The sequence below is a fragment of the Onychostoma macrolepis genome, chromosome 24 (genome assembly GCF_012432095.1).
Source record: "Onychostoma macrolepis isolate SWU-2019 chromosome 24, ASM1243209v1, whole genome shotgun sequence".
Classification (NCBI taxonomy): domain Eukaryota; kingdom Metazoa; phylum Chordata; class Actinopteri; order Cypriniformes; family Cyprinidae; genus Onychostoma; species Onychostoma macrolepis.
The window spans coordinates 21,051,879-21,072,465 of record NC_081178.1 but is presented as its reverse complement, the minus strand read 5'-3'; the positions used below and the strand labels follow the sequence as shown (position 1 = coordinate 21,072,465).

At 38.9% G+C, this 20,587-nt stretch overlaps 1 protein-coding gene across 8 annotated transcripts in view; it reads right to left on the bottom strand.

The window, feature by feature from the left end:
* The window catches only part of LOC131532835 (rho GTPase-activating protein 21), a 99,575-nt gene that overhangs the window by 10,169 nt on the left and 68,819 nt on the right, over positions 1-20,587 (bottom strand). For 6 of the 8 annotated variants that reach the window (XM_058764616.1, XM_058764617.1, XM_058764618.1 and 3 more), the window contains 14 exons: positions 19,413-19,505; positions 16,505-16,583; positions 16,059-16,113; positions 12,451-12,474; positions 9,533-11,525; positions 7,349-7,495; positions 7,151-7,253; positions 6,994-7,036; positions 6,417-6,536; positions 4,720-5,019; positions 2,558-2,622; positions 2,323-2,471; positions 1,884-2,026; positions 53-211 (listed from right to left, as the gene is read on the bottom strand). In XM_058764616.1, coding sequence (XP_058620599.1) covers positions 53-211; positions 1,884-2,026; positions 2,323-2,471; positions 2,558-2,622; positions 4,720-5,019; positions 6,417-6,536; positions 6,994-7,036; positions 7,151-7,253; positions 7,349-7,495; positions 9,533-11,525; positions 12,451-12,474; positions 16,059-16,113; positions 16,505-16,583; positions 19,413-19,505 — 3,473 coding nt within the window. The other 2 variants (XM_058764613.1, XM_058764619.1) reach the window with 2 other exon arrangements.

Genomic DNA, 20,587 nt, shown 5'->3' with positions numbered 1-20,587 from the left:
CCTCAAGGAAGAAGCAAAGCAAATGTTACGGACACCTGAACTATAAACTCACATCATCCTGAATATCGATGTCACCCATGCCCTTGTTATTGAGCTCTTCCTGCATGATGGAGATGGCGGCATTATTTCCTGGCACTCTGTAAATGCCAGTGTATTCCAGTCCTCGTTCTTCCACCAGCTTACAGCACACTTCAACTATCAGAGGAACAAACTAAAACACACAAAGAACAGTCACATGCCTGCAAAGCCAATCTAAACCTCTGCACACCATATGAATGTGTTGCTTACATAGACAAATATGACTCCAAAATCAGCAGTATGAAAAACGTAGCGGGTTCCAATACAATTACATTCATCCCACAAACTAAACAATTATTCTTTAAACATTATTAAACACCCACAGCCAAAAATATCACTACTGTAGAGTTCACTCCCTTGTGAAAAAGTGTGCTTAATTGGACTGAATGTATACCTGTAGCATACTTAAACGTTTTAAAATATATATATATATATATATATATATATATATATATATATATATATATATATATATATACACTTGCAGATAATATATTAATGAAATTAGGTCACTTAAGTGTGCTTAAAGACAGTACACTTTCATGACCGTCTTTCTTAACTCACTTAACTACACTTTTAAAAAGTGCACTGTGGAATTTTTAAATAATCTGTTAATAATTACACTTATTGTGATGTGTTGACTAACATACTAAAGCACAAGTAAAGTAGTGGATTATAATTTTAACTGTAGTGTTATTCAATATTGCATTTAAAATGTATATATTTTATAGTATATTCGGTATATTCAGCAGTACACTTTAACCATATCTCAAAGACAACACAATTGTGACCCTGGACCACAAAACCAGTCTTAAGTGTCAATTTTTCGAAATTGAGATTTATACATCACCTGAAAGCTGAATAAGTAAGCTTTCCATTGTTATGATCGGACAATATTTGGCCGAGATACAACTATTCGAAACTCTGTAATCTGAGGGTGCAAAAAAATCTAAATATTGAGAAAATCGCCTTTAAAGTTGTCCAAATGAATTCTTAGCAATGCATATTACTAATCAAAAACGATGTTTTGATATATTTACAGTAGTAAATTTACAAAATATCTTCATGGAATATGATCTTTGCTTAATATACTAATGATTTTTGGCATAAAAGAAAAATCAATAATTTTGACCCATACAGTGTATTTTTGGCTATTGCTACAAATATACCCCAGCGACTTAAGACTGGTTTTGTGGTCCAGGGTCACAATTATAAAATTACATGGTAACACTTTATTTTAAGGTGTCCTTGTTATACATGTTACATGTATTTACTATTATAATAACAATAAATTATGCATAATTACGTTAAGTAAACCCTAATCCTAATCCTAACCATATAGTAAGTATATGTAGTTACTTAATATTACTCAGTACTTAAATGTATAATTACACTGTAACAAGGACACCTTAAAATAAAGTGTAACCAATTACATATCAAGATGTACTGAAGTCGTACTTACAGTAAATGGACAAAAAAAAAAAAACACTCTGAAGTTAAGATCAATTTAATCTTTTTTAATTAAGAAATAAAAATAAAAAATATTTTTTAAACATTTATTTTAAAGTTATATATTGTATATTCATTTAATTGCAATAAACATGCTATTACAGTGTCAAAAATCATTATATTCTGTTAACACTTAAGTATATTCTTTTAAATTATATTATTTCAGAAATAAGTACTTTTTTTTTATACCCACACTACAGAGTACTTCTTTTTCACAAAGGACAGCTTTAGATTGTCACTGAAATCAGCTAAGCCAAGTGCAACAGTGAGAGAAAGGACATTCTTTGTGGTCTTACTCTGTTGGTCTGAGCTGGAGGGCAGTCATCTAGTCTTACTCCAAATGTGATTCCATGAGACGATTTCTTCTCAAATGGCTTTCTCATCAGTCCAGGGATGCCCTTCCTCCATGTGCCCTTATCTTTTGGTGGACTGGTTTCATCTATTCCCAGACAACCATAATAAGAATGTGTCAGAGACAGTAATCTCAAACTTAGTGAGCTGTAGGCAGCACCCTACCCAAACGGAAACTCATAAATGACTGATTTGCAATCAACAGCACTAATGAAATGACTTCTGACTTACAGTTGATTACAGTAGAGTTTGATGTTAACATGTTGCTAAGCAAAATACTCTAAGCACAAAAATACTTAACATACACAAGCACTCAATACATTTTTATTGATACTCAAAAGTACTGAATACAACACAAAGAGTAAGTGTCCTTGATGCTGTTACCTTTGTGCATAGCTTTCCTGTCGTGGTCCTTGTTTGGTGAGTGAGGGCTTGTGGCTTTATTCTCCCCTTTACCGCCCAGTAACGTCTGCCTGATGCTCAGGGACTGACGGGACGCTCTGGGTGAGGGTTCTGTCTTACTGCTGGGTGGACTGCAACACACAAAAACCAGGTCAAGATGTAGAAGAGGAAGAATACTACAAAATTTGATGGGAACCCTTCCATGTTTCCTTCTTACCTCATTAGAGTGTTGTACTCCTTTATTTTCCGGTTGATGAGGTCTGTGCTAGTTACAGTTGCATTCTACAAAAAGAAGGAAATAGGGTAAAGGAAGACAAAAGCTGGTGTCAGACGAGTGGATGAAATATAAGTGTGGAATCCCCAAACACACCAGAGGGCTTGTGGATAACCCAGTGCTGTAAGAAGACAGAAGAAGACGTGCTATAAAGAAGATGCAATGGTTTTCCTGAAGTGTTACTATTTATTTTCAAAAAAAGCCCTAGGTTATGTTCAGCTATTGTAAGAAAGTTCTTTAAATAGGGTCTTTTCCATGATTCATAAGGAAGTCCAAAACATCCACCATATCTATATCAGGCACTAGACCTGGATAGACTTACCCCATAATTCAAAGATGAAGTGTGGTTTCTGCACTACCCGCGTCACTAAACGAAACTGCAAAAATGACGATTATTTAATTTTTAAAAACATTTTTCCCATCTGCCAATGGTCAGACAAACCTATGGTACTGGCTGAGCCAAAGTCAAATTTATTTGTATATCACTTTTCATAATTCACGCTGTTTCAAAGCAGCTTTAAAAAAAAAAGTCACAATTCATTTTTATAAAGTCTGAAAAGTCTGATGCTAGGACACATGCCTTAGCATTCAAAGGTAATTAAGGATTTAGATAATGCTCAGTTTTGTTCTAAGTGAGAGTGTACAATACTCAAAAAGCATCGATGAGGATACACTCGGTTGTCTTAAGTGAAAAATAACTGGTTGTCAAAGAGTCTGAAGTGAGTTTAACATTTTCCATTATTTTATAACATTATTTAGTTTTAATTTTGTTTCTAGCTCTTCTCCAACTTTGAAATTTCTACACACTGGCACCATCACTTGAATAAAGTCTATGCAGAAATATCATAATATAGATTGCCCAAACTTCAAATGCATCAATGCCTCTTTGTTCATTCTTTTTTTATCATCAAACTCTTTCTTGCAAAGCATGTGTATGGTTTATGATATACAGTACAAAAGATTTTCTTTTGTGCATAAGAAAGATATTATTTTACTGGAAAGAAGAAGAAAAAAAAAAAACTTCATTCTTGAAATTAAATTACATAGTGACTAGATTCACTGTTTAGGCCTGCCAACTTGGACTTTAGCACACAAGTATAGACATTTCTGGAGAGCGATATCTGCGAGTTGTGCCAGCCAAAGCATGACATCTCTCGTCCGGTGTGTGAGAATAGAGAAGGCTTGCAGAGAAGACATGCAGGTGACTTGATGGAAAGTATAGGGGTTAATGGGAAGAGATTTGGATGCAAAAGTGTATAACCTGCATTAGCACCACAGCTTAACGTGTAGGAGCATGAGTGATAACCACTAGGGATTGTCTCCAACAAAACTCTCAACAAATATGGATTAAGCAAAAAAAACTAAAACTTTCAAGCATCCAAGTCAGTCTTAACATAATTCGGTTCACGAGTTCACACTTACATATATTTAGCACGAGTAACATAATGCGTATTTGGCGAGTATGGTAATACATTGTTGGCGTGCTGTCCTGGGGAAGGGCTCCGAGCTCGGGAAGGGCCCGGACCCAGAGTGCCCCCCCATATTGTGGTGAGAACTCAGTGGTGATGGTGGAGAAGGGGCGGTGGAGGGATGCTGATTTTGGAGAGTATCACATACATAAACAACGTATGCAACGTATGTACGCGGATACGTTGTTTACGTTCAGATCAAAGCGTAAACAACGTATGTGATACGGGTGACGCGGAGGAGACTAATTGTTGAATAAAGTCGTTATTTTTGTTTTCTTTGCGCACAAAAAGTATTCTCCTAACTTCGTATAATCACGACTGAACCACTGATATCACATGGATTATTTTAACAATCTCCTTGCTACGTTTCTGAGCCTTGATTGTGTAAGGATCCTTGCTGTCTATGGGAGGGTCAGAGAGCTCTCGGAATGCATCAGAAATATCTTAATTTGTGTTCCGAAGATGAACGAAGGACTTACGGGTTTGGAACGACATGAGATCAAGCAATTAATGACAGAATTTTTGGGTGAACTAACCCTTTAATGGCAGGTAATGCTGCTTTATTTGTATGTAAGCACTGAAATTGAATTTTGAAAAAAAAAAAAAAAAGAGTGTTTATAATTACTGATCATTCACCTCTTCATCCAAGTTGCTGTTCTCTTGAATGACTCGGATCCAGGACAGCATTTCCTCACGATCTTCCGCCTGGAACAGGTATTCACAGTCTGATGTTGTCAGCCGAAGTACGTTCTTCCGCTTTGTGTCGCTGTAGGAGATGTCAATCAGACAGGCTTTGATGCTGATTGGCAGAGGCTCTTCTTCGATCTGGGAGTTGGCATTGGTTTGTCCATCCCTCTTGTCCTTGTACAGATAGAGGCAGTGGCCACGAAGCACAGCGTAGATCTGCTTCCATGACCGAATGCTACTACCAACACGCTGTAAAAAAAGAACAGAATTATGAGTTAAAATAGCAAATACAGAATATGCAAGTTGATAAAATTATTAACTTATAACAGCTTCTATGATTTTACACCCTTAACCATGGTAAAACCATGGACTTATTGTTTAAATGTAACCCCTGAATGGTGTAAAATATGACAAGATCTTACAAGACAAGATTTCTGGCACTACCTATGCCAACATTAAATGTTTCTGAAAGCCTGCCTGCCATTCTCATTCATTCAGAGGTGCAAAGACTCGTTGCAACATGTTTACAATAAGAAAATAACTCCTACAGCATCATAGACCAGGGGCCGGATTCACGAAAATCTTCTTAAGAAATAAATTAAGAAGATTCTTAAGATAAATTCCACGAAGTTCGTAAGAAAGTTCTCAAATATATTCTTAAGTACATCTTAATTTTTTTCTTAAGAAGAAAATGACAGTCTTTATCTGAGTGAATACATGACGCACTGATAAACTCACACTTTATTGTCTTTTTGCGCTTCCTGCAGATTACCCTAATAATCATAAAAAGCATGCACACTCTTTTTGTCACGACTTTGACTGGCAATCAGCTTCACGTTTTTAATGCGCCATGTTTTTGAACAGCCTGTCTCAAGCTGCAACGATCGGTTTCATTCATTTTTGCGCTGTGTTTTTGCGCTCTCATCCGAGTGAAAACTTCTGGTATGTGTCCGCACTGCTACAGCAAACGCGTCCTGTGTATCGGCGCATTCATATGCGCTGCATACTGCCAAAGATTATGTCGTATTTATAAGCTAAAATAAAAGCGTCCAATTAAAGCTCCCTATCTGACTCGTTTTTGTAGTGTTGCTACTGAGTTTTGAAGTCAGCAAAAAGTAGCGTCACACATAGGCTAATCATGACGGATCATTGTTTACATCAGTCATCGCCGTCACTTCAGAAAACTCGCGCACATCCCTATTAATAGTCCTACTATGTATTATATGTAGCTAATGTTGTTGTAATGCTTAAATATAACAATTAATTTGAAATAACCCAATAAATTTATTAAATAATTCTTACTGTTTGGGATTTAAGACAAGTCTGGGGCTGTCCTAAATTTAAGAAGTTATTTACGACGATTTTTAAGAAGATTCTTTTCAAGAATTTGAATTCTTCTTAAGTTTTGTCTTAAGAACAATCTTATGAAAAAAGCTAAGAATATTCTTAAGAAGAATTTTTGGGAATACAAAATATTACTTTTTTCTTCAGTTAAAAAATAAGAAGAAAATGGCAGTTAAGAAGAAATTTCTTCTTAAGAATGCTTTGTGAATCCGGCCCCAGCATGCTCTGAAAACACTTTCATTTAGTATTGGGACCAGGAACAAGAGAAATCTTGTGAATTATGGTGTTTAGTGGTGTTGTACCTTTCCCTTATCTGAGTTGAGCTGCCGGAAATGAAGTGGACCCTCTTTTGTGGCATCAGTGAAGAGATCTGAAGTAGAGTCTCTCCTAGAGCCAGAGTCCTCAGAGGATCTGTCGACAGCCTGAAACACACCAAACATGGATTAACCAGGATTCATCCTTTAAGACAACTGCCATTGAAAACCCTATGAGATACTTTATCAGTTTGGTAACTGGAAGACCACTGAGTTCAATATTCAGTCATCAAATTGGACGAGGAGTCAGATTACAACATTTAATCAAAAGCAATGCTAAAGGTTTAGAAAATAATACAAATGTTTGGTTACAAAGTCTCTTTCGATCTCACTATAATCATTTTAGGCCATTCATTGGCCAAAAAGAAAAAAAATATATTGTGAATTTGCATACAGGTCAGGGTGAATGATTAACGTATTTTAATAAGAATTGGCACAAAATTATCATTACATTTTCAGACTTATGTTAGCTGGAGATCAGATGCCAACAAGACAGACCTTTATCTAACGTGTGAACTAATAATAATTTGTCATGTGTTATCTTTATTATAGCAGCCTCACTCACCTTTCTAAGTCCCTTGAATCCATGGGTGTGTTTAATCGACCGCCTGTTCAGACACAGTAAACAGAGAGATCATATAGTGGGAGAGACGGCAATAGAAGAGGACTGACTCTTCAACCTTGTGGCAGCTTATGACTTCATGTCCTGATTGTAAACTTACCCTCTCTCTTCTCTGTAGTTATCCAAGCCCTCATCGAAGGATCTGGAACGCTCCGTTTTAGCTCCAGAATCTGATTCCAAAATCGTGAGGAGTCGTAAAGAATCTAGGTTGGAGATATGGAAGAACTGATGGTTAAAAACAAAAGCACATTTTTGATGCTACTGAGATATTGTATGTGTTGGCAGAGATGTTACTCACCCTGGTCATGGGACAGCTGTCTGCGTATTACGGGAGAAGGGGAAGTTGGACTGGGTGGGATGGTGGTGATGATAGGTGTGCTGGAAATCACAGCAGAAGCAGGAATGTGTGTGGCGTCATGGTCGTTACTGGAGCTTGACGGCTCATCTAATGACAACAGACATGAGACACTAAGATTATTTATCTTAGTAGTATATAACATGGATTAAAGTAGTCCAATAGAGACAGCAGAATCAGACAGTCTGGAGGAAACATGCTTACTCATACAGCTAAGAAGAATGAGCAATCATTAAACTGATAAGCCTCCCACACCTTTTCATACACACAAACATTAGGGCAGACAGATTGCATCACTGGGTAAAATATTCAATTTTTAACCACAGTATGTCTTTCTCTATTGTTTTAGTGTAAAGTCCTAGTGATTGCTCTCCCTGCAGTCTCTGTATAACACACTAATAAACTTTATGATGCAAAAATACCAACTGAGAAAATCGCCATTTCGGAAAACCACAAGGCCGTGAATGTTGTGTGCATTGGCATAATGTTTATAATTATATAACTTGACTTTAAACTTCATGCATGTTAATCCTTTCTTGAGTTCATCAGTTTGAAAGCCCAGATATGTAAAACCCAGCACTGTCGACTGGTTCTGTATAACAAAAAACAAACAAAAACCTATCAAACATAAAACATGGTCTATTAAATACAGTCTACCAAACCAACACAGTTCAACCAAGTTAAATATAAACCATACCATAACAAAAATAACAGCCTATCAAATAAAAGTCTATAAAACCAAACCCAAACCAAAGTATATCAAATTAACTTCAAAACAAAATACATTCCACCAAATCAAACACAAAAAAGATTATCGCTTTCAAAGAGACTGGCATTTCAGGAACTAATCCAAAAAAGGAGCAATCTTTGAGCTAGTTTCCATTGGCATGTTCCATTACTTTGTCCTATCACTTTACTGCCCTCTTGTTTGTCTGAGGTTTCTGATCTGTGGATGAACTGGTGTCAGGGAATGGAAGTGCAAGTAGCTTCCCCTGTCCCGCTGCCTTGGGTGGAATGTGTCAGTATGTCACATTATCTGCACCCCTGGGGACTATGATGTCATGTCCTATCACTGTACTGGTGTACATTACAGTTTGGAGATGCTCCCAGGGACTTCATGAACCCATGTGCTCCATGAACACTCTTGAGCTGCAACACTGTCCAGTTGTATGCATATCAAAGCTTTCTTAAGAAGCGCAACCATTTGTGATGGCCAATGACACACTGAAATGTCTATGTGTAGGACATATCTGGGAAATCTCTATGCATGTCTGTATTGTCTAAAGTGTGGCCAATATTGAGAGGATGACTGATGACTTGAAAGACACAAAACTGCTTTTTTAAAGCTCCTCTCACACACAAAGAGATTAATGGAACTCAGATTATTCATCAGTCCTCTCTGCTCAACAGTGTTTACATTGGGTTGAGCTGTTCATCCTGCTATTATTAATATTATCATCATAAAACCCATTTGCTCTAAAGCTCTCTATGCAAAACCTGGGCCATTAAGGATGGAGAAACAGTGTGGCCTTTTAGCATATATGAGTTATCTAAGCAATAAAAAGCAAATTCATCAAGTCATGTCCTAGTGTGAAGCTGACAATGACTTCCTTGTGATAAAGGTTCGGGGATAATGTTCAGATGTTTAGTTTACAATGAATAAAATAAAACATATAACAATATAAAACATGACTATTGAGACAAAGACATTTCCTTGTGTCCCCTCAGCTGCTTATGTTGATAAACAGAGATCCAGCCAGAACACATTCTGACAACTGCTTTGGTAAACACATAAGCTACATTAGATAATAATGAAGCAAGCAAAAAGCCAAAAGAGATGCAGTTTGCATATGCAAATCCACTTTGAATATGTCAAAGTCTACATTTATGGATATACAAAATGTTCATTTCTGAATCTGGAATGCTTGTATCCAAAGAAACTACTTACATTGCATTCATTGTGTACATTTTATCCGTTTACGCATTTTGGCAAGTGCCACTTGAGCTACAGGACATATATTTTACATTTTTGAACAACCTGTTAACCTTATCAAAACTCATCTGCCTTTGAGGTAGACTGAGTGGTTGCTATAGCAACAGCATCAGAAAAACAGAAAAATCTCTCACCAATGAAGGGAATGGAGTCCAGTGAGTCATCAAGGTTGCTTGAGAAGGAGGTTTTACACTGGTCTCCTTGCTTCCTCATGTGCATTTCTCGGCGGGTATCGTTGGGCAGCCAGCATGTGTTGGATTCTGGAGGTGGTTCAGCCCCTCTCTCCGTCTCGTTCACTGCCAGAATGTAGGAAGGATGGCGGATAGGTTGAGATCCAGACTTCTCCCTCCGAACCACAACTACAGTGGCATCTGGACCCTCGATACCCTCCACTTCCTCTGTCTTCTCATTGGCTTGGGGTTGTGGTTCTGTGTACCTAGGTTGCTGAGGAACTGTTCCGTTACTGGTGAATCTGGGCTTGGATCCACCCTGCTTTGTTCTATGGGGTTTAAAGGCGGCAGAACAAGAAGAAGAGCGACCTCCTCGGGCTACTTCTCTGACGGGATCCTGAAGGCTGTCAGCCCGCCCCCTGGGCTGTGACTGCTTTGCATTGTGGGGCATGTGGTTGGCGGTGAGAGGTGTTCTTTGGTCTTTGACAGGGCCTGTGCTGGAGCTACCACTTATGTGGCCTTGTATTGACGCCAGAGCAGAAGCTATATAAGAAGCAGCAGCAGTGGAAGGGTCTGAGACATAATTTTTCGCAGGTAACAGTGAGGATCTGTTTGTGGAAGTTGCAGAGGTATTACCCAGGCTTTCAGCTCTGGAAGTGAGCAAAGAATCTGTACCTCTACTAAAGTGAGGGGTGATGGGCAACCCTGGGTAACTACCCCCTCGTCTGTCTGTGTTAAATACACCCTGTGTTCTTTGAGGCGCCATGCGTAAGGAAGAAGACTGCCTGCTTGCTCTTGCCTCGTCCCCTCTGTGCACAAGCAGCCACTCATCTGTCTCAGTTCTGCAGCACGCTTGCCTGTCCAATGTTGCGGTCTCATTCTGTATGCTTAGGTAGCCACAAGAATATGCTCTGGGTTTCAGGATACCTATGGGGGCTGATGGGAGAGCATCCTGGGAAGCACTACGAGGCCAATTCCCTGTTAGAGAAGCCCGATCAGCACCACCAAGCCTCTCCTGAGAGGCGCTACGCAGTGGCAGCACACTGGATACCTGATAACTCCGGTCATGTGAGGCGCTCCTCCGTCTCAGCTGTGATCCAGAAAAGCCACGTGAGGGCGTAGCTGTTGTTGATGCACTCTTCTGCTTGCTGTATTCACCTGTACTGGATGGGGATGCAGCTCGCAAACTGTCCAGGCGCTCCTGAATAGTCCGGGAGCCGTACATGTAAATCCGTTTGTTGTCAATGTATTCCTTGTAGGTGGTGTAGTTCCTCCAGTCAATGTTCTGGTGGGGAGAGCAGGGGGAGGGGGTGGCAGGTGGAGGGGAGGGTGTATAAGGGGTGGGAGAGGTGGCTGATGGGAAGGTTTCTGCTGTTGTGGTTAGGGTATGTCTGTGGGAAGATATAGGCTTTGTCTCTATGCAAGTCTGTGGAGTTCTGGGGGTAGAATCAGCAAAACCAGTGGACTCCACAGTTCTGTTGGGTTTGTGTTGTGATTGTGCTGCCCCGGCTGGAGATAAAGTGACATGGTCACTGGACCTGTTAAAGCTGGGGTCTGTTGAATCCCCATACTGGTTGTCCTCCTTCCTGTGGCTGGGACCAGCCCAGGCCACATGTGTAATCCGGTCTGTGGATTCGGGTGATGCTACCATTGTCCTAACATTCTCGTTAAATACACACACAACAGTTTGGGTGTTGGGGATCAGCGGAGTTTGGGATGTGGTAAGGGGAGATACAGGGATATCAATGCGGCAACCTATGTCCGGCTTATAGCATCGATTTATTCCTTGTCTGGTTCCACATGAAGTCTCAGCAGAGCGTGAAGGCTCTGACACCTGTGCCATGGCCAAGGCATTGGGCTCTATCCGTGGGTAACATATTGGGGGTGGCTCAGGGATGTTCTGGGCATTTCCACTATATGCCTCGTTTCCTTTGAGGTATGCATCTTGAGAATAGGCCTGAAAAGAACGGAGGTTCTATTAAATGAATGAATGACACTAATTGCACTAAACAAACACTGGAATACAAAATATATTCATTGCCAACATGGTTAAAGCTGTTTTCAAACATCAGAAATGTTACTTCTTTACTACTTTAATAATAAAATACAGGGGACAGGTTGACCACCCCATTTCAAGTTCAAATGCATCCCAGGAAAAATGACAGAGGAAAAGGTCAAGTAGCCAGACTCAAATGCCTTTAACCTCATGGAGAGATTAGGTATCAGAGGCTTACCTACCTTTAGCTGAGGAGAGAGAGCAGTGCGCAGACAAGAGGAAAAAGCGAGAGGAGGGTAGACTTTCACAGACGCTAGTGGCTGCTCTGTTATCATCTTACGAAGTCAACAGCCAAGTAATATCCTTAAGGTCTGACTTCTATATTCTGCTCAGGAAATCACTCCCATTTACAATGAACTCTCTTAATCCAGGTTAATATATGAAGTTATTTATGTCCCAATGTGCACAGCACAGAGCTCAGTCGTTAATGCGAGTGTAGACGTGATAGCTGGACTTTTGACTCTACACCTAAGGTGTCGAGTTACACTAGTAGGCATGTCCCTCCCTCTTTCTCTTTCTCTGTCTGTATGCTCCACCCCTTCTATGAAAATAAAAATGACTCAGAAGGTGACAAATACATATAAAGGTGTAACCTCACATCAAAGGAATAAATTTGGGGCAAAATGTGTTTTGTGATTGCATAAGCAAATACTGTACCCAAGCCTGTAATTGTTAATATAGGTACAGACTGTTTTTTAATGGACATTACAGGTATAAATGGAGATGGAATACACATGCACTTTGATGCAAAGGCAAATAAACCACAACAGGGCAAAATTACATAACAGAAGAGAGGGAGCAGGTGACAGGTTTAGCTCCTTCTTACCAGAGCTGTGATATCCCTGGAGAACTGCAGCCGGAAGGTTAGATTGACAGCGGGAAAAACAGAGGAAGAAAGAACAAGAAAAAAGAGCAATGGTGAGGGAAGATGACAAGAGCTCTACAGGTACACCAGAAGCAATCAGCCCCTACTCCAAACAGTGCTGCTGTCATTCTAGTGCAGGATAAAGCATGCTATAAATACACACTGCAGCAGAAAAAGAGAGAGAGAGACTGCTGGAGGGCTGCCAGTCCAACACCAGAGATGAACTAGGCAGAGGAGGACACACTTAAGATCAGAGGGGGTGACTACTTCTCTTTTCCAGAGTGATCCTGGAGCTTTCAAACATATAAAACTTTTACACACACACACACACGCCTATCTTGCCTATGTGGCTCCTTTCCATCCACACAGTGACTTTCTGCACAATTCCTGTCCTTTTCAGATGGCAGCTTCATTTGTTCTTTTCCTCTGTTGTTTGTATGCCCTTTCAACCAGTTTACACCTGATATTAAGATCCACCTCAGGTGGTCCACTTACAAGTGGTCAGCTAAGACTTATACCGGGTGGTAATACAGGTCTCAGATGTGTTTTCTGTGACCACTTCCACATTGGATTTCGATGGGAGGGTCTCTATTTCACTACATCAGTAAAATAAATAAATAGATTGACATACTTTAAAATCTACACCTGCCTTGGTGTTATTTTGTGAGTGTTTCACAGTCAAAACATTCGTTTTGCAAGGTTCTGCTTTGGATCTGATGATTGACTGACTGCTTTGCATGCTGTACTTGTTGTCCTTCTCTGAAGTCCATTACATATCTTCTTAAACACACATGGTAATATGATCCTTATATCTGCTCATAATCCACCTACATCCAGTCTTTATAGGCAAGGCAAGGCAAGTTCATTTATATAGCACATTTCATACACAGTGGTAATTCAAAGTGCTTTACATAAAAGGACGTGAAATAGTCATTAAAAATAATAATAATCACAACAATAAAAACAAGGAATTAAAAAAAAAAATTATAATAATAATCACAACAATAAAAAACAAAATGATATAAAAATTGATTTAAAAAAAATTAAAACAGTTAAGAATAGAAAATGATTATACATAGTGCAATTGGTTTGGACGTAGCACAGTGCTCATTTAACAAATGCACAGCTAAACAGATGAATTTTGAGTCTGGATTTAAATGTGGCTAAAGTTTCAGCACATCTGACCTCTTCTGGAAGCTGATTCCAACTGTGGGCGGCATAATAGCTAAAAGCGGACTACCCTTGTTTTGTGTGAACCCTTGGTATTTCTAACTGACTCGATCCTAATGATCTGAGTGGTCTGTTAGGTCTATATTCAGTGAGCGTATCTGCAATGTATTTAGGTCCTATAATCACCCCAAGATTTTTGACTTGATTTTTAGTTGTTTGACCCCTAGAGTCAAGGTATGCATTCACCTCGAGAACTTCATCTTTGTTTCCAAATGCAATGACTTCAGGTTTACACATAACTACTAATGCAAGTCTGTCATCAGCAATGTCATAAAGCAATTTTAGATTACAACTTTTGCCCTAAATGTAATTCCCTGTTTTATGTTTTACATACATGTTATGTGTGAAAGGGACTTGTCATAATCCTGCAAATAAACTCTGCTGATTTATGGTGTAAAATTACCTGAAGATTTTCATATTGATGCTGTGAGTGCACAAAGCAGTAAAACTTAATGTTTAAAGTCATTAATCCTCATGCAAGCTTAGGATAGACAGCTTTACTCCACACCATTTACTTGTAGGCCTATGTGAGACAAGAGTTGAAAATCTATTTTTCACCAAAAAAAAAAAAGAGAGAAGAGGTCCAAATTTGGTCCAAAAAAACAAGGGTTCACAAGCACACAACCGTTACAATGGCTGTTCTAAAAGAATAAGCAGCATAATTACGCTGCTTTGCAAGATACCTTGTTTTTCTATCCAAATTCTATGCCAGCACTGCATGTTTGCTTCACAGATAAGGCGATTCTGGAATGCACAACAATAAATAAAATAAAATTCCAGTGATGTAGCAACTGGGTGGAACATGCCCTTCTGACTTTTGGAAATTACTGAATACTGATGGTTTTTTTTGTGTGCTAAATTACAGACGGTCTATAAGGGAAATAATTGGAGCTGTCATATAAAACAAAGACCTTAGATGAAACAGAAGTTCTCCAGCTGGTTGCTTCAGCAGTGGGCAGGTCTAACACCCAAGTCATAATTCCACTCTCCGTGTTTTGGTTTCAGCAAATCACCTTGGCTGAATGCAAACAGTTATTAATATTCACGGGTACAAGAGAATACCAGACATTACCCCAATAGACACTGAGCTGTTGACAACATTCGGTTTACCTAAGGGAAGACATGAGGAAAAAGAAAAGCTATTTTGAAAAATGGTAGCAAAATCATTGGTATCATCAAAACAATAAATGGTATCATCAAAACAATAAAAACTTTTTATTGTTTAATGGAATGTTATAACACTTTAGGTTATTGTTTAGATCTTATTTATGTGTACATTTCTTAATTTCTTCATAATTTAAATAAGTAAATACACAAAAATCTACACTTCTAAGTTAAAACATAAATTGCATACCTAAAAAGGTGACCGGGTTTTGAACCACGCTTGATAAAAAATTTTTTGAATATAAAAAAAGACTTAATAAATAAATAAAATCAGTCAAAACTGAAGCTTATGAAGGCCAATAAACTTTTAACATGCTCCTAATCCCAGTTCTGATTACAGATAATATAATTAAAAGTAACAAAATAATACCTAAAGGTAATACAAATAATACATCAAAGTAACAGTAACAAAACAAAAATTGTTTAATATAATAAAAGTTTTTAAAATGTTTGTGTGATGTGATACGACTGCTAGAATCCAAGATCGATGTCATATCAGAGGTGTCATATAGAGCTTATTTTCATAGAGAATCACTAGAACCACTTCCTGTTAGATGAAATAACAAGCATGAGTGCCATTCCTAAGTCTTAAATTCAGCACTGGATGGACTCATTACTGTCAAGTCAGAAAGTGCCCGAGGGTTCCACAGTGGAGTATGAGTTTATGTGGTTGGCATGTAACAGCCTGAGATTTGGAGTTCTGTTTGGAATGTGTCCAGATACAGCCCTAGTTCTGAGGAAAACCTCATTATAGCTGAATTCAAAATAAGCACGCACACACACACACAGGCGCCATCACGCTTCTCTGCTCCGCTGGATCACTGAACTCTGGCTGGGAGAGCATCTTCACACACAAACTGGTGCCGTTTGTTTCCACTGGTCTGCTCTCCTTCCCACAATTCCTTTTGCTTGAGCAATTTCATTTTCAATGCAGTTTATCCATTGTCCATTCAGAAACTTCAAATCTTTTGACCATGACACACACACATACCACTGAACACCTGAACATACATTACTGCCCAAAACATTAAAAATAAGAGGGCAGATGAGTAACTTGGATTTTCTCAAATAAGAATTAATTTGAACTGATCAAGCCAATGTGAAATCCATCTATTTGCACAATAAATTATCATTAGTATTGTGTGAAAAGTAAACCCATGAGAAATAGAACCTACCAGCTGCAAAATGTCTTCATCTTTTGGCATCACGCAGAGCTCCAGAGACGTGTCACTGCAAAGAAAAGTTTTGAAAGGTAAAATGTAATATCACAGATGATGTCATAACTACAGTCACAAATACAGTGCTTTCTTTTAGTAAATTCAAGAACAAGGAAGGACTGCTAGCTGTTAATTCCACCTAAAATTACGCAATAAACAGCATATTCATTAAACTTCCTCATGGATTAAGAGATTTATCTAGATCAAGACTTAGCAGGAAGAGATAATCAACCCACAAAATGAGAGAAAAAGGAGCATATGGATACAGAGCAGCAAGTATTTAGGTCAAAATTAGGTAAAAAAAACAAAACAAAAAAAAAACCAATTTACCAGACCAGATCTTTAACCATGAAGCTACACCACCCCTCAGGGGCTGAAACAAGCAGCGCAGCTTGCAACATTACCTGTTCTGAATAAGGGCAATTACTTGAGAATACGTTTTCCCGATGATGCTTTCTCCATTGACTTTTACAATACGATCCCCTATAGGAACGAGAAACAGGAAGAAAATCAGATGCTGTAGTTCAGTTATGTAAATACATGTTTTATAAAATGTTTTGAATCTATACACAAGCTTGGAAGCTCTTTAATGATACTCCGAGGAACTGATGATCCACATGATTCTGTGGTAAGAATGATTAAAGATTTGGACAGGAACTCAGAGCCTTGGAGTAAGTATGTTCAGATATGTTGACTGATTTGAGCTGAAGATGAGATTCACAGGAAGACAGTCAGAGTGGGACAAAGTTCTGCCAGTTCGTTTTGGATGTTGGCTGGGGGTACGACCTCATGCCTGGTTTACCTCCAACCGTTTAGTAGTGATGCTTTCATGCCTCAATGAGCCCAGATTTATGTCTTAAGGGGGCTAACCAGCAGAATGTTTTCGCAGTCAATTTGTGCTATTTTTATATTTGCTGGTGTATGTACATATGCATCAGATGGACATCTTTGGATGCTGTGTTTTTAAGACGGCAAAATAGTTAAAACTTTTTTAAAAAATGGCATTGACAGTAACTATTTAAAATAAATATATATTGATATCATCTTAAAGGGACAGTTCACCCAAAAAATTTAAATTCTGTTGTTAATTATTCACCCTCATGTCATTCCAAACCCATAAGACCTTCGTTTATCTTTAGAACACAAATTAAGATATTTTTGATGAAATCTGAGAGCTTTACGGCCCTGCATAGACAGCAATGCAACTACCACGTTCAAGGCCCAGAAAGGTAGCAAGGACATATTAGTGTACAGCAACTACTGCCACACAAAATCATGTTCGATAAGATAGTGGCAAAAGGAGACACTCGCTTTCAACACTCAAAAAAACAAAACGATCCTGTCAGTGTGGGAGTTTTTTGGATTCCGTAAAAAACAAAACAAAACAAAAAAAAAAAACATAGGATATACCTTGTCTGCAGGAAGTTTATATACAGTGGGGAAATTAAATATTTGATCCCCTGCTGATTTTGTACGTTTGCCCACTGACAAAGAACTGATCAGTCTATAATTTTAATGGTAGGTTTATTTGAACAGTGAGAGACAGAATAACAACAAAAAAATCCAGAAAAACGCATTTAAAAAAAAGTTATAAATTGATTTGCATTTTAATGAGTCAAATAAGTATTTGATCCCCTATCAATCAGCAAGACTTCTGGCTCCCAGGTGTCTTTTATACAGGTAAGGAGCTGAGATTAGGAGCAATCTCTTAAAGGGAGTGCTCCTAATCTCAGTTTGTTACCTGTATAAAAGACACCTGTCCACAGAAGCAATCGATCAGTCAGATTCCAAACTCTCCACCATGGCCAAGACCAAAGAGCTGTCCAAGGATATCAGGGACAAGATTGTAGACCTACACAAGGCTGGAATGGGCTTCAAGAACATCGCCAAGCAGCTTGGTGAGAAGGTGACAACAGTTGGTGCGATTATTCGCAAATGGAAGAAACACAAAATAACTGTCAATCTCCCTCGGACTGGGGCTCCATCCAAGATCTCACCTCGTGGAGTTTCAGTGATCATGAGAACGGTGAGGAATCAGCCCAGAACTACACGGGAGGATCTCGTCAATGATCTCAAGGCAGCTGGGACCATAGTCACCAAGAAAATAATTGGTAGCACACTGTGAAGTCCCCCTGCTCAAGAAAGCACATGTACAGCCCGTCTGAAGTTTGGCAATGATTCAGAGGAGAACTGGGTGAAAGTGTTGTGGTCAGATGAGACCAAAATCGAGCTCTTTGGCATCAATTCAACTCGCTGTGTTTGAAGGAGGAGGAATGCTGCCTATTACCCCAAGAACACCATTCCCACCGTCAAACATGGAGGTGGAAACATTATGCTTTGGGGGTGTTTTTCTGCTAAGGGGACAGGACAACTGCACTGTATCAAAGGGACGATGGACGGGGCCATGTACCGTCAGAGCCAGGGCATTGAAGCCAGCCAGGGCATTGAAAATGGGTCGTGGATGGGTATTCCAGCATGACAATGACCCAAAACACATGGCCAAGGCAACAAAGGAGTGGCTCAAGAAGAAGCACATTAAGGTCCTGGAGTGGCCAAGCCAGTCTCCAGACCTTAATCCCATAGAAAATCTGTGGAGGGAGCTAAAGGTTCGAGTTGCCAAACATCAGTCTCGAAACCTTAATGACTTGCAGAGGATCTGCAAAGAGGAGTGGGGCAAAATCCCTCCTGAGATGTGTGCAAACCTGGTGGCCAACTACAAGAAACGTCTAACCTTTGTGATTGCCAACAAGGGTTTTGCCACCAAGTACTAAGTCATGTTTTGCGAAGGGGTCAAATACTTATTTGACTAATTAAAATGCAAATCAATGTATAACTTTTTTTGAAATGCGTTTTCTGGATTTTCTTGTTATTCTGTCTCTCACTGTTCAAACAAGCCTACCATTAAAATTATAGATAATTTCTTTGTCAGTTGGCATACGTACAAAATCAGCAGGGCATCAAATAACTTTTTTCCCTTACTGTACGCTTTTGTAACATTTTTGGTTACATTAAACAAAGTTAAAGATAAATTTGAATGATATAGTTTTGTTCCCCCCCCCCAAAAAAAATGTCTATAGATATTGTGATAATATCATTATCGTGAATTCTTTTCTTCTTGATATCATCTACTGAAAATCTGATATAATGACAGCCCCACAACGAACCAATCAGAATGTTCTAGAGGAAGGACAAGCATTTTCTGTTTACAGAGTGTCTGCTACAATGTTAGTGTCTTAATATCCTAATTATTAATTACTGATGACAAGCCTACGCATTAAAAACATATCTCCAGATCCATGTGTCTGTCTGTACCTGTGCAGAGTCCAGCTCCGTGCGCAGGGCCGCCCTCTTTCACCTGCTTGACAAAGATGGTGTCCATCGGCTCCAGTCTGTTCCGTTGTCTCCCTGATGGCATGAGACACAGAGCAAGAGTTACTAAAGAGTTTAATATGTTAAAGCATCAAAAACACACAAAATAAGCAGGAAACTTCTTATTTTTCATGTTGTCATACATTAGAAAGGAACAATTAAATCAGGCCTTGGTCAGGCCCTCTCTTTTTCTCTTGCATTTCCGAAACTAAACAGGTAATGTCTTACTCGCACCATTTTTTAAGACTCATATCGCACAACGAGACAGCTCATGTTAATCTACTGTACTCTAGTCAAGCTCAGTGAATCTTCTGTGGCAATCTCTCATACACTGATCTGACTATAGTATGCAATATTAAATGCTAATGCTGCATGCCATATCTGACCTGCTAACTCATCCATTACTAGTAAAAAAAAAAAGAATCCTATTCTGCAATATACATAAACTGCATAACAAAGCCTTTGCAAAAGTGCATCATCTCTGGGACAACTGCCACAAGCCACATATTGAATTATCAGATACTGTAGGCCAATAAGGATTCTGCACATTTCCATCGTTTTCTGTGGTTAAGGAAAATCTGTAGAATTCTGTGGAATGTTTAAACAGAGTTGACTAACTTAATTGCTTAATAAGCACACACACATTGGGCAGGAGACAAATGCCAATGTCTTTGTTTGCTGTTCAAATTCTGCAGAAACCAAATGAATCAAATGGTGGCAGATTATGTGCTGGCCTACATGTACAGCTGTCTGGAACCGGAAAAATTAAAGCCGCACCAGCACAGAAAAGTGCACTGCAGAAAACATACAGCCACTAAACACACAAAATCACGGATATGTCTTACAAATATGCTTGCATTGACATATAGATATAGAAGTGCAATATTTGAAGATGTGTTACACTGTTGTGTGGTGTCAGGCTCCCTCTACAGGCAGATGAGGTATTGCAGAACATTTTCACCATGTATGAATGATGTAATACCTCACTGACCAAATAGCATACTTATCACGCTCTGTTTCTAACATACATCTGGGCGTGTATGTAATGTACATGCATTAGTTTCCGACTTCATGTCATGACCTGAAATACTAAGAGACAAAATGGATGTTTAAGTTTC